Source organism: Bubalus bubalis, chromosome 10, assembly GCF_019923935.1.
Source record: "Bubalus bubalis isolate 160015118507 breed Murrah chromosome 10, NDDB_SH_1, whole genome shotgun sequence".
Lineage (NCBI taxonomy): Eukaryota > Metazoa > Chordata > Mammalia > Artiodactyla > Bovidae > Bubalus > Bubalus bubalis.
In genome coordinates this window covers 55,934,203-55,948,322 of record NC_059166.1, presented here as the reverse complement: position 1 = coordinate 55,948,322, position 14,120 = coordinate 55,934,203, and the positions used below count along the sequence as shown (strand labels likewise).

The 14,120-nt window shown below is 35.3% G+C and overlaps 1 protein-coding gene across 10 annotated transcripts in view; it reads right to left on the bottom strand.

Moving 5' to 3' along the window:
* Positions 1-14,120, bottom strand: part of GRIK2 (glutamate ionotropic receptor kainate type subunit 2) — a 742,533-nt gene that overhangs the window by 439,674 nt on the left and 288,739 nt on the right. For all 10 annotated transcript variants that reach the window (XM_025294639.2, XM_025294642.2, XM_025294643.2 and 7 more), the window contains one exon: positions 10,869-11,126. In XM_025294639.2, the coding sequence (XP_025150424.1) occupies positions 10,869-11,126 (258 nt within the window). The remainder of the gene's footprint in view (positions 1-10,868; positions 11,127-14,120) is intronic.

Below are 14,120 nucleotides of genomic sequence, written 5' to 3'. Positions count from 1 at the left end.
AATATGTCAAACTTTTTTTTCTTCTTTCCCTGAAGTCTTATTACAATTATAAATGAGTCCTATCACTATTTTAAGGGTCAGTGCTATGGACCATGGGCTTCCCTGGTGACTCAGTGGTAAAGAATCTGCCTGCCAACGCAGGAGATGCAAGATGTGGGTTCGATCCCTGGGTTAGGAAGATCTCCTGGAGAAGGAAATGGCAACCCACTCCAGTATTCTTGCCTGGAGAATCCCATGGACAGAGGAGACTTCCAGGCTACAGTCCATGGAGTCTCAAAGAGTCAGACACGACTGAGCAAATGAGACCACAACACAGCTCTGGGCCATAACCACTACTAACTAACTCATATACAAATAAGCTTGTATGTGGGAAAGTCTCTACAATGAGTTATCTTTAAATAAATAACTTACCATTGCCAAGACATATGGAACATGTCATAATGGAACATATACATATGTAGCCATATATGTACATATATACATAAACAGATATACACACATTAAAAAATGACAGATGTCATAAAAATCTCCTTCAGTTTTCAGTTTCTGAAAACATCCTTCTCTAAACTAAAATTAAAAAAACAAACACACACAAAAAAAACCCTGCTTTACTTAAAATTCTTTATCTCTTCTCCCTTGGTTATTTTTTTACCTTCATGCTTTTTACCTGAAACACTCTTTCTTCAGACACTCCCATGACATATTTCCTCAGCTTATTCAAGCCCAAGTTCAAATTTCACTTTCTAAATATGATCTCTTCTGACAATGCAGCTTAACATTGCAATACTCCCTACATGCCTCCATTGCTTTATTTCTCTCCATATCACATCACATTTGATCCTATATACAGACATATTTTGTTATTATCACTCTACACTAGAATGCAAACTCCACAAGGCAAAGAAGTTTTGTCTGTTTTGTTCACTCTTGTATCTCCAGTACCTAGAACAATAATGACACACAGTAAATGTTTGATAATTACTTGTGAACTAAATAGAGAAATAAATTACTTTTAAAAAATGAAGAAGCAAACAAATGATAAATTAAACATAAAATATTTAGAGCTCTTAGGCTAAGGAAAATGTCACCTTTGCTACATGGGTCATGTGAACATGTTGATAATTGTACTCCAAAACTGATGATGAACTATATTATCAACTAAACTCTTGCATCATATGCACAAAGAATAGAATTATGAACTCATGTCAGGAAAAGTTAGGGATGATTACTTCATAAACTTACTTTGTAAGAATATTTTAAGGTACACCTGGAGGTGGTGAATAGATCCCTGAAAGAGAAGTGCATAACAAGCCGAGAGAACAATTTGTGCGCAGCAAAGAGATTTGACAGAACAGAGGATGACTGTTAAGGGTGAACTACAATTATTCAGGGAGAGCTGCAGCATAAGTATTGAGAAAGGAAAGACCAGGGAAAGAAAATCAGAGGCATGAGAGTGCCAACAAAGAAAGTCATGCATGCCATGCTGTGGATCTAGAACTCATTTTTCCCAGAAATGAGGAACCACCAAACAGCTTTATGCCTGGGCGTGACAGCACCACACTGTCTTTTTTAAAAAGACCATTTTGTCTGCATCACAGATATGAATTTAAATAGAGGACAGAACATAGTCTAGGTGATTTAGAATAAGTGAAGTGAAGTGAAGTCGCTCAGTCGTGTCTGACTCTTTGCAACCCCATGGACTGTAGCCTATTATGCTCCTCTGTCCATGGGATTTTCCAGGCAAGAGTACTGGAGTGGGTTGCCATTTCCTTCTCCAGAGGATCTTCCTGACCCAGGGATCAAACCCAGGTCTCCTGCACTGTAGGCAGACGCTTTACCATCTGAGCCACCAGGGAAGTCCACTAATTTAGAATAAGGATATTAACTAAGACAGCTGGTTGGGATGGAGGAAGAGGTAAATTTGAAAAATGTGAGATAAAAATGAAAGGTATTAAGTGATCAGTTAGAAATGAGGTTTGAGAGGACAAACAAGAATCTAGAACGACCACTAGGAATCTAGCTAGATGAAGACAGAAACCCAGGAGAAAAAGCAAGTTTGGGAATAAAGGCAATATGTTTGTTTTTGTTATGCTGGGTGAGATATCCACATAAAGATGACCAATGGGTGACTGGATCTATGAGTAGGGCACTTGCCAGAAGCTATCAGAGGTGTCCAGTGGTGAGTCTATAGCATACAGGCAAAGAAAGACATGAGTCAGATGGAAGGCTTCAGGGAGAGTGAGGTAAACAAGTACAAAACAGGAAGCCTGGGAATAAAACCTTGAATGACATGAGCTTTTAAGGATCAGAGAAAGAAAAAAAGAGTTCAAGAGTATGAGAATGGGAATAAATGGCTGAAAAGAAGGAGATAACAAGGAGAGAATGATGGCACAGAGGCCAAACTAGGAGAATTTTACTCTTCCACTAAAGAAAGGAACAGTCAAAATTGTCAAATACATCAGAAAGATAATTTAAGTGCTATCTTTCTCCTACACAGCATAGAGAGGGAGACAGATAAGACCAGAAAAAGGCTAGGAGAAAAGTAACTACCAAGATGCTCATGCCAATATGTTCCAGATTCAAATATAGAAAACTGGCAGTGTTTGGCTATCACCAGGAAATTATTCTCACTTTATGTTATTTTTTTGTTTATTTTCTAATACGGGCAAATATTACTGATCATTGTAGACACTGCAGACATACATATGTATTTACATGGCTTGTATGATTGTTATGGACTAGAAATCGAATATGTGTCTTTTAGAGTTGGCAGTACTTTAAAGATTTTAAAACTCAGAGAAAGAATTAGTTCAATGAACATGTTTAAAAATACTATCGTGTAACCAAAGTTTAATAATAATATTCCAAACAAATTTGAGGCTTGCTTAAATAGGAATAAAGAACTTATGTTCATGCAGAACCAACTTGATGGAAGCAGTAATATGCCATGCTATGTAATCACCTATATCCAAATAATTAGGTTTAACTCATAATTGCTAATTGTATTTCCACTTAGAACTAAAGAACTTGAATGCTCTGCACTTAGAACATATAACATATAATCAATGATCTTAGATTCAAATTATCCCAGTCCTTGAAACTCCAGTACTTTGGCTGCCTCATGCGAAGAGTTGACTCATTGGAAAAGACTCTGATGCTGGGAGGGACTGGGGGCAAGAGGAGAAGGGGACGACAGAGGATGAGATGGCTGGATGGCATCACTGACTCGATGGATGTGAGTCTCAGTGAACTCCGGGAGTTGGTGATAGACAGGGAGGCCTGGCATGCTGCAATTCATGGGGTCACAAAGAGTCAGACATGACTGAGTGACTGATCTGATCTGATCTGAAATAAAATTAAATTTATTTGGTTATATGTTTTATAACAGGCTTCCCTGGAATTGTTATATTATTCAAAAGTTAGTAACTTATAATAACATATTCTTCACATTAGCATCTATTGAATTATTTAATTTTATTTATTCTATTTAAACAAAGATACCCTCCAAAATAAAATAATTTTTACTGTTAATTGACTTCGTGCATGCATGCTGAGTCATTTCAGTCATGTCCAACTCTTTGTTCTCCAGGCAAGAATACTGGAGTGGATTGCCATGTCCTTCTCCAGGGGATATTCCTGACCCAGGTATTGAACTGCTGTCTCCTGCCTCTCCTGCATTACAGGTGGATTTCCACCCACTGCACCACCTGGGAAGCACCATTAATTGACTTCACATTTTTCTTAAACTAACTCTAATCATACACAGGAGTATCTAGAACATAGTCTATAAATAAAGTTCATTCAGGTCAATAAATTTAGTAAAGAAATCATTTCTGCTTTTGCTTAGGATAAAGGTCCTGACCTTTTTTCCTATACTCATATCATGAAATTAATCAAAGTTAAGTTTGTTAATGTTTACATCTAAAAAATTTACTGATTTTCCTCATTAATTAAAAAAAATTACATTCTCTTAAATTATTTTCAGGTCTATATGCGTCTTCATGACTGCCTACTCAGTAGCATAACTCTGAACTTTCTTGTACCATAACTGTTTTTTGTCAATTGTCTTCATTTCCTCCTATCACAAAGAAGTCCAAATGGAGAGCAGAGGAATGCCAATGGGAGCATTATATGCCCATACTAAACTTCTATTTTTCAAGATGGATTTCTGTCTCCAATATATCTGTATGATTCAAAGGTGCTTCAAGTTTAATGTGTTAAAAGTCAGACTTATTATACCTTTTCCCACATTTTTTTTTTCTTGTTTTCCTCTTTTAGGTAAATGTGCCATTGATTAGTAGTCCAGACCAGAAATGGAGTGGTCATTCTTATTGTCTCTCTCTCCATTCCTTCTCTGTTTACTTACATACTAAGTCCTACAATTTGTATCTCCTAAATCTTCCCAGAATTCTATTTCAATATCCTTCCATCAAAAACTCTTTAATTGAGACTTATCTTTTTTTCAACTTGACTAATTCAGAAATTCTCTTGCTTCTGGTCTTATCCTATTCCCCATATTATCTGAATAGCGCTAATGCATTCTCCACACTGTAATCAGAGAAACTACCAAAAGAAGTTCTGACTATGTCATTCCTGTTCTTAAAATAGTGACAACAAAATGAACCAAATAAAAACATAATAACTATCATTATGTCACAATATTTAATAAAGTGAGTTCTGCACTTGATAGCATTGGGTCGAAAATCCAGATCTACCATTTACTTGGGCTTCCTTGGTGGCTCAGTCTTTAAAGAATCTGCCTGCAATGTGGGTTCAAACCTGGGTTCGATCCCTGGGTTGGGAAGATCCCCTGGAGGAGGGCATGGCAACCCACTCCAGTATTCTTGCCTGGAGAATCCCCATGGGCAAAGGAGACCAGCGGGCTACAGTCCATGGGGTTGCAGAGTAGGACACGACTGAGCAAGTAAGCATAGCACAGCACCATTTACTTGCTGTGAAACCTCGGGCAAATTCATCTCAACTTTCTACATCTAAATATCCTCATACTTTAAAATGTAGGATTGACGATAATTTCTTTTTCTTATAGTTAGGAATAAACAGAACACAGGCCATGGCATTTTTTTTTTTTTTTCGTGGCTGCCCGGGTCTTTGGTTACCTCGCGGACTTCTGTTGTTGCCCTGCGGCATGAGTGGGATTTTCATTCCCCGACCAGGGATCGAATCCGTGTCCCCTGCACTGGAAGGCAGATTTTCAACCCTGAGCCATAAAGGAAGCCCTCAAGGCATTTCTACTGTTGACATTTTTAAGCTCCTGCTAGGCTACATGGGAGCTATAAAGCACTTTGCATATCTCACTAGTCATGACAACAATCCCTTGATGTATTATGCATCATCTTCAATTTACAAATGTTGTCAACTCGTGTCTTTAAAGTCAAGTAACTTGCTGAAAATTACACAACAGAACCCGGATTTCAATTCAAAGTCCAGTCTATGGATATCCCTCTGTCTGTGTCCTTTTTGATTGCCTCTGAAAGGTACTGACTGTCTGTCTATCCCTGAGACACTCAATGTGGTTTGAAAAGCAGGTTCACATCAGGCAGACATGACTGATACTGCTATAACATGCAAACTCCAAAGCACAGTAGCTAGGAAAAAGCTCTTTTTGATTTCTCCTACATTGGCCTTGTATACGTTCTCCCTCATTCTTCCTCATCTTCCTTTTCCTGATGATCCATGTAATGAAGTGCCTGCAATTCCCCGACAAACCAGCTTCCCAGGCATTCTCACATTTACACATTATGCCCTTAAGCCCTTCTCTAGTTGACGCATTTCTTCTTGTGCTTTATGATAATTTCAAGATTATCTCACCTTCTCCAAAATTCTCCTCTGCCTTTAAAACCTTTAAAGGCAGCTTTAAAACCTTCCACTCCCCTAAATTCTTTTATGTCTATATTCATCTCCTAAAATGTCACAATATTATTTTCTTGTCTCTATCTGCACTTGTTACACTATAATAGTATCCTGCTCACATGCTCTGTCTCCCCCTCAGTCAACTCTGAGCACATAGAGACAAAGTTTTACCTATAATCCTGTCTCTCATGCTGAACACAGCATCTGTACCTGGTATACAGAAGATGCTTGATAATGATTGTTCAAATAAGTAAACAAGTAAATATATTTTAACTGCTGTTAACATATAAGCACAACTCACTCCAGATTACTTACAAAATTTTTGAAATGATAGGGGAAATCATGTCTATATATCTGAAAATTATTGTTGAATCTACTTATTCGATGGCAAAGTATTAAAAAGCTGTCAAACTAAGTCGACCTTGGACAGATGACTTAATCCATTGGAGCTTCTTTGTCTAAACAATGGATATGATAATACCTTTTCATGCATTCATTCCTTAAGTATTGATTCAAGTATTTCTATTAGCCAGGTAATACCTAGGTGCTAGTGATAGAATGGTGGGCAGCCTTAGAGTCCAAGCTATTCAGATTTGTATTTGATCTAGTGGAAAATTCAGCCAAGAACAGTCATCTGTAATGTAATGATGTTCTCATGGGGGAGGGTCACAGGAGAACCACAATGCTATGGGAATGTATTGAGGGACATCTATTCCTGCTTGGGAGCTGGGGTCAGGACAGCCTTTCTTTGTGACATCTAAGTCAAATGGTACAAATGAATGTGTGGGTGCAAATACACAAGTGCATGTATGTGAGTGTTTACTGGGAAGGAGGAGCAGGAGTCAGAATGAGAGAAACAGGCGGACAGGACAGTATTTTTCAAAAACCAAAAGAAATTTAATGGCTCAATTTAAAAGACATAAGTGAAGGGTTTAGACTCAAGTTTACACTCAAATGTTGGAGAGGTACAGGAACTAGATCACATCAGGTCTTGTAAGACTTTCAAAAAATCTTTGACTTTATCCTTAGACCAAGAGAAACTATTAATAGGATAATGGGTCAGAATTGCATTTTTAAAAATTACTTTTTACTGGATTAGCAGGAACATCAGTTAGGAGGCTGTTAGTAATAATCCAGATGAAATGTTTTGACTTAAGAATTAGTTAGAAAGCATTAAAGAAATGAACAGATTTAAGAGTTCTCAGAGGTATAGAATTAAATAACTATTAGAGCTTGATGAAGAAAGGTTGGAATCAAGGCAGATGCTCAGGTTTCTACCTTGGGCTACTGGTGGGCAGAAGAGCCAACTACCAGAGGAAGCAAGGATAGTGAGCTGATAACCTATATCCCTAGAATTGTGCTGTTTTTATAGAATTTCTCTGAAGATTAAGTGTCATAATTTATGTACAATAGCAGCTACCTCAATGCCTAGTGCATCATAGCTGTTTTCCGTAGTCATTTCAACTTCCTTCTTCTCTTTTCCAAAGTTGTACCAGTAATTTAGTAACAAAACTGGGACTAGAATCCCAGGCTTCTGTTTACCAGTTCAGAGTTCTTTGTTAATAGACTGCTGATCTATAAACAAAGATGAAACACAGGAATTTTAAAGCAAATATTCACAACTTATCTTGGAATTGCTTACAAGCTGAGAGCCATCCAACTTATTTTTAGTTTATATTTAAAATGAATCATATGTTCCAAAATGACTGACAGAAACACAGCTTTGTTTCTGAAGCCAATTCTCTTCCATCATTTTGGACATCATTCAGAGCTATAACAGACTTTCAGGGTGTTTAAAAGCATTCATCCATGACAACAACAAATGCTAATTATCATAAAAAATAAACAGCTCCTGTTAACATCGTTCTAAGAATTTCTCCTACTCCAGCACTATATTTCATCTATCATCCCATCTGTTTTGGGGGTGGGAACAAAGACTGGATGAAAGTATAATTATCATGTATCAAACTGGACAACACAACAAAATAGAAATGAATATAAATGGGAGGAAGAGCACACATAATAAATCTGGAAAGGGAAAAAAGAAACATAAACAAAATGCACACTTCATGCTGCAACGAACAGCAGATATATAAGTCCATAATGAAGTTTATAATGTTTATCTCATTGGGTATAAGGTGGATGTTCTCCCATTTCAGTTCACAGTCCTAGCTGTCATCAGATTTTCTCCCACATGATCAAATAGTCATCTTGTTCACTTGGGAAGTTTACAGATTTTCTCTGTTGAGTTCTATTGTTAAAATTCCACCTTAAGACTTTTAAACATACCAAAACAAACAAAAAAAGCCTACTTCTATATATTTATTAACACAGTTCAAAGAGAATCTTCTATGTATCTTTGATTCAACTCTAGCCTCTAAAAAAACAAAAAATCAAGAATAGCAAAGTTCTCAAAAGTCTGTTAAATTAAAGGGAAGAGCACACATAATACAGAGGCTATAGAGGCAATTATTTCACTACAAATAATACTAAAAGCATGAATAATTTCATGTCCTTAATTAGAAACTAGAAACTCAAGAAGGGCCAGGAGTTTGTTTCTTTTACTGGCATATACTCACACCTGGTACTGTCCCTGGCATGTAGCAGATGTTTAATCAAAATTTGTTGGATTAAATATTGCATAAAATGAAGCATTAACATGCTTTTTCTCCCCTCAGATGATTTTTAAGGATACCTATTCTATGAATAATCCTGTAATGACTCTTAGCATTCATATTGAAATAATCAAAGACTTTTGGAATATGTAAGTATTGATATCAACTTGAAGTGTAAGCTGTGGTATAGTTTCTTTTAAATAGTAACTAAATTTTTTAATAAGTTTAATCTCCAGGTCAAGTTTCCATTAAAAGTCTATATATCTAATTAACTGACTATATATACATATATATATATATATATATATCTGTTTAAATTTGTCTCAATGAAGTAAATATTTAGAATAACACTCAACCAAAGGATCAATTATATATGAAACACTGCTTTTTCAGACTATGATGTGACCTTGATTACAAATCTTATTATCCCTTTTTTCAATCACTCAAGAACCACATATATGAAATAAAAATGTCAAACCCATATGCATACACACAGAATAGTAAGGAAAGGTGGTATATCATAAACATTTCAGACATTTGCCAACTCTCTTTCTACTATGAGGGGCTTTAAGATAATAAATAAGTATAAAATATCACATCTAACATACATATGTATGTATTATATATGTGTGTATGGACCATGTGTATGTGCATGTACATATGAGGATATATAATATTTAGTCAGAATTCACCTGCATTATAACAGGAAGAAAAGGAGAAGTAAATCAACAATAGATTCACAATGAATTTATATTCATATTTTGTATATTTCTATATATGACCATTCATAAACATAAGCGGAGCTTTCCAGGTGGCACTAGTGGTAAAGAGCCTGCCTAGTTTTGCCTGGCGAATCCCATGGATGGAGAAGCTTGGCAAGCTACAGTCGATAGGGCTGCACAGAGTTGGACACGACTGAAGTGACTTAGCACACATGTAAACATAAGTGGACCAATTTGCAACTGAGCTAGCCCTGGAACATCATGTTATACATGCTCAGAAAAACCATTCACATAGAACGTGCCATTCATAATTTGACATATATAACTTAATCAATGACAGAAAATAATGATTTAGAATAAAACAATGCAATAGATTTAGTAACTCTTTTATGCTAAAAAACACATCAAAGGTACTTAGGTTATTTTAGGAATTTAAGTATTCTTTCTAAAGTTAAGTTTTAAATAAAAAATTTACTTTTTTAACTAAAAAGTGCAAAATTACACTTGTGTGTGTGTGTGCACATGTGCACTGTTGTGTCTGACTCTTTGTGACCCAGTGGACTGTAGCTGCCAGGATCCTCTGTCTACGGAATTTTCCAGGCAAGAATATTAGAATGGGTTTCCATTTCCTACTCCACGGAATCTTCCTGACGCAGGGATCACACCACACCTCTTGTCTCTTGTGTCTCCTGCTGTCTCCTGCACTGATCGGCAGATTCTTTACCACTGTGCCACCTGGGAAAAGCTCACAAAATTACACTATTAATGTATATTTAGACTTACTCTTTCTTATCCCATTTTTTAAAAAACTTCAAATTATTTACATTGTTTCTCCAACCCTGTAACTCCCTGTAGACCAGTGATAAACATCTTAATGTGAAATATCTTATCACTAGGTAATAAAATAGTATGCAGTTTCTTCACCAATATAACTTACAAGGAAATTATTACTTTATTTTACTTTTTACTTTCTTTGTATTTCTGAGACTTATTTTTATTTGACACTTCAAGATAGCCATTCATATAAAAATAATATGCATTACAACAGGAAAGCACAGCCAACCTCTAGCCAGCAAATATTCATTTAAAGACACAAAAATAAATACCATGTAGTAAGCCCTTATGTATGCATATAAACAGTTCCCAAAACTCTAAGAATTTCAATGGGTATTTTAACATGCTATACAGATAGAAAGGTTATTATTTTTCATACACATTCTTTGCACATAAATAATTACAGAAAATGTTAAGGCAAAATTCTGAATTTCTTTATTTCTCTAGATTTCTTGATAAGCTTCAGTGACAGCTCATTATAAGGCTCTACTTTGGCAAAATACACTGAAACTGGTAGAAAAAAAATGTTTGAATAAATGGTGCAATGTGATATTTCATACTATCTCTATCCTTCATCCAACACTATAGTTCACAGTAACTGATCATTTCCACAACAAAAGTGCTTATTTTACACATACACAGGAAAAAAAAATGTATGATTTAGTTGTTCTTTATTTGGATATATGAAATTAGTGTTTGATTACAAATGTTTTTCTATCCCTTAATTTTAAAACAAAAAACAATAACACAAAAAGAATCTCAAATGCGTTTCAGAAAATTGTCTATATTTAAAGCATAGCCCCAAAGGCTACTGATTTTTTCTTACCAGTGCTGTCATCATAGACAACTGTGACAGTTTTCCACTTGAAGAACTGCACCAAGTCCAAAATGGCACGGCTGAGTGAGGAGAAGTCTGGGTAGAGGCTGACATAGAAGGAATCTTTGTTGTCTGACACCTGGTGCTTCCAGCGGGTCTGGATGTGGGGAACCCCCAGAGCATTGCAGATAGACTGAACTGCATTTGCCGAAGAGCTGTGTGAAGGCCCGAAGATGGCAGCCACCCCAAGAGACAGCTGATCACAGGCTGCAGAGGAGACAGAAGTCTGTCAGTAATGAGAGGAGATGCCAGTGTGCCAACAGTACCACATTATCATTGTCCCAAAGGCATCATCCTGAAGGACGATTTGTTTGCCCTTAATATAACATCTACATCTAGCTGATTTTACATTTTGCCTAACTCCAAATATTCTCAGTTTGTTAGAAGGGAAATTCACCTAGATACCTACAGCCTAATGTTCAAATATAATAACTCCACAAATAATGTCAAGGGAGGAGAGGGGGAAGGAGAAAGAGAGAGAATATTTTCGAATTTAAGGGGTGGATATTCATTTTGCAAAAATACTTCATATCCAGGGGATACTTCAGGGAAATACTTCAAATCAGGGGAATAATGTTTCTTCCCAAATTCTCTGGTCATCCTCTACAATTTCAAATTCTGAATCAGAATCCATCTATTTTTCATGGCCCATCTAAAAAGCTATGGATGGGCACATAGTTTAGTATCTGCAATATCTGATGATATAGGTCAAGCTGTGCATACAAATGCCCATACAAAACCTGACATGAGTCACAGAGGGTGAGTCCATAGGGATTAATCTCATTGAGTAGGAAGAACATCAAAGTATTTAATTAAATACAGAAATATCTAATCATATTTATTTGGCTTTTGGATACTGTAAGACTTTTATGATGTACTAAATTAGTTTTAAGTTTATATTTATGTGTAGAAAATTTTATTCACATAAATAATAATTATAGTAATTAAGAGACACATAAACAAATTAGAAGGTATTTAGACAGAAATAGCAAAACTGTGACAGGACTTTAAATTGTGTAAGGTATATTAAAGCAACTGGTAAGTCTGGGTCTAGAAAGTCAATAATTACTGGAAACATGAAACTCATCTTTAAATACATGAAGAATCTGATCTGTGAAAGAGGCTAAAATGTGTTTCTTTTGACTGGAAAAGGAGGAATTAGGGCAAATGTATAGAAGTGTCTCATGAATTCTGATACAACTTAAGAGAAGAAATGTTCAAATATGGAAGTCTGTTCCAAGAAGCAACAGTCTGTCTATCCCTGAAAATATATAAGGATGACTAAAATATTTAACAGATGACTATTGTTACTGGGATTTAGGGATCAATTAGATTTTCAGTCTTAATTCTTTCAAAATAGTTTGTCATTCTACTGTGCAAAATTTACTGATTTTTCCTTCAGAGATTTTGCCACATAAAATGCAATTTGATGGATGGATTCTTAAGCACAGAGATATTTAATAAATAAATTTTAGGAAAAAAACACATTTGTTTAATCTTTTTTCAAAAATTCAATTCAATATAAATATATAGTTTTTGAACACATATAGATTCTTACTTTTAAAGTAATAATCAGAATTCTGAATCAGTAGAAAGTTTGGAGCCTCAAGTTTTTCACTCACATAAATTTTAATTCACATACATTGAAAATAAAAGATCTTCCTTCTCTAGATTTTTGACAAGTCACAAATCAAGAAAAGTTAAAAACATTATATTAGCTTATACAGAGCTTCTGAAGTGTGTTTCAAAGAAAAAATAGAATTTTGGGGTATCAGAGGAGTCATTTAAAAGCAATATACGATTCAAATAATAATTCAAATTCTAATGCATCAGAGTTTATTGAGCAAAACAGTATTATCTATTAAAAATATAAGATCATTGATCAGTGAAAATTTAAACATTGAACTTACATTCTTGGAAAAATAAATTTTAAAAAGTTTAACAATGTTCAAATGAATTGGTATTTTATAATAAATCATATCAGTATCACATATATTATTGAGGTCTCATAACATTCAAAACTATATTAGATCTCTCCTTTTTATTAGTGGGCTACTCTGGTAGCTCAGCTGGTAAAGAATCCACCTGCAATGCAGGAGACCCCGGTTCAATTCCTGGGTTGGGCAGATCTGCTGAAAAAGGGATTGGCTACCCACTCCAGTATTCTTGGGCTTCCCTGGTGGCTGAGATGATAAGGCATCTGCCTGCAATGTGTTGGGAAGATCCCCTGGAGAAGGGAATGGGCTTCCCACTTCAGTATTTTGGGATGAGAATTCCAGACACGACTGAGCGACTTTCACTTCATATTATCTCTTTACATATTGCTGTGCCACCCAAGCAGTCATAGGTCTACAAGCAAATGCTTCCCAAGACAAGATCCTAACCATGACATCCACCATTTCAGTATCTCACAAAGAAAGTTATTCATACACTTATTTGAGCTTTTTCAGCTTCAGGCAAAAGTCACTTCAGGAATTAGATTCCCAATGGATTTTTAATGAGTGAAAAATTTGTAAATATTTTTTAATATTCTAAAAACCAAATGAGTTTACCACCTCATAGTTTTGCTAAGATATTCCCAAGGTAGTAAGATGTTTGTTATCAGAACATTCTAGTCTACTTTTTTTTATGTTGCTACTTTGAAGTTACCATTAGGAAATCTATTAATATTTTATTTATACTGTACTCATATTCCATATTCTTTGGTCTAAATCATTTCATTTGAGACAGAGCTTCTTCTTCCTAATGGAAATAATCATGAACGATGTCACTAATCAAATGCTCTTGTCTTGCAGCTAATGACTTATTTTGCAATTATGATGACACATGTCTTATTTCACAATAACCTTTACCCCCTTTTTCAGCCTTCAAAACCTTTCATCACCCTGACATGGTTCTGAAATGTGGAAACTTATTTTTATTCATAAAGATATGAATTCAAAGGGCAGGCAGAACATAGGCTTTGATAAACACTAGTTAGCTGGGGGAAAAGAAGAATACTTTCATCTTAAGAAATATTATATCTTATCAACTTCCATTAATATTAATGAATTTAGAAGAACTCTGTACTGAGTTAGAATTATAAGTAATTATGTACATTTCTATCAATGTAAGGTAGCTAATAAAACAATATTAGCATTACAGAATAGCAAGTACTGTCTTAAAAATAAGAATTTAGAACAAACACTTTCTAAGTCCACT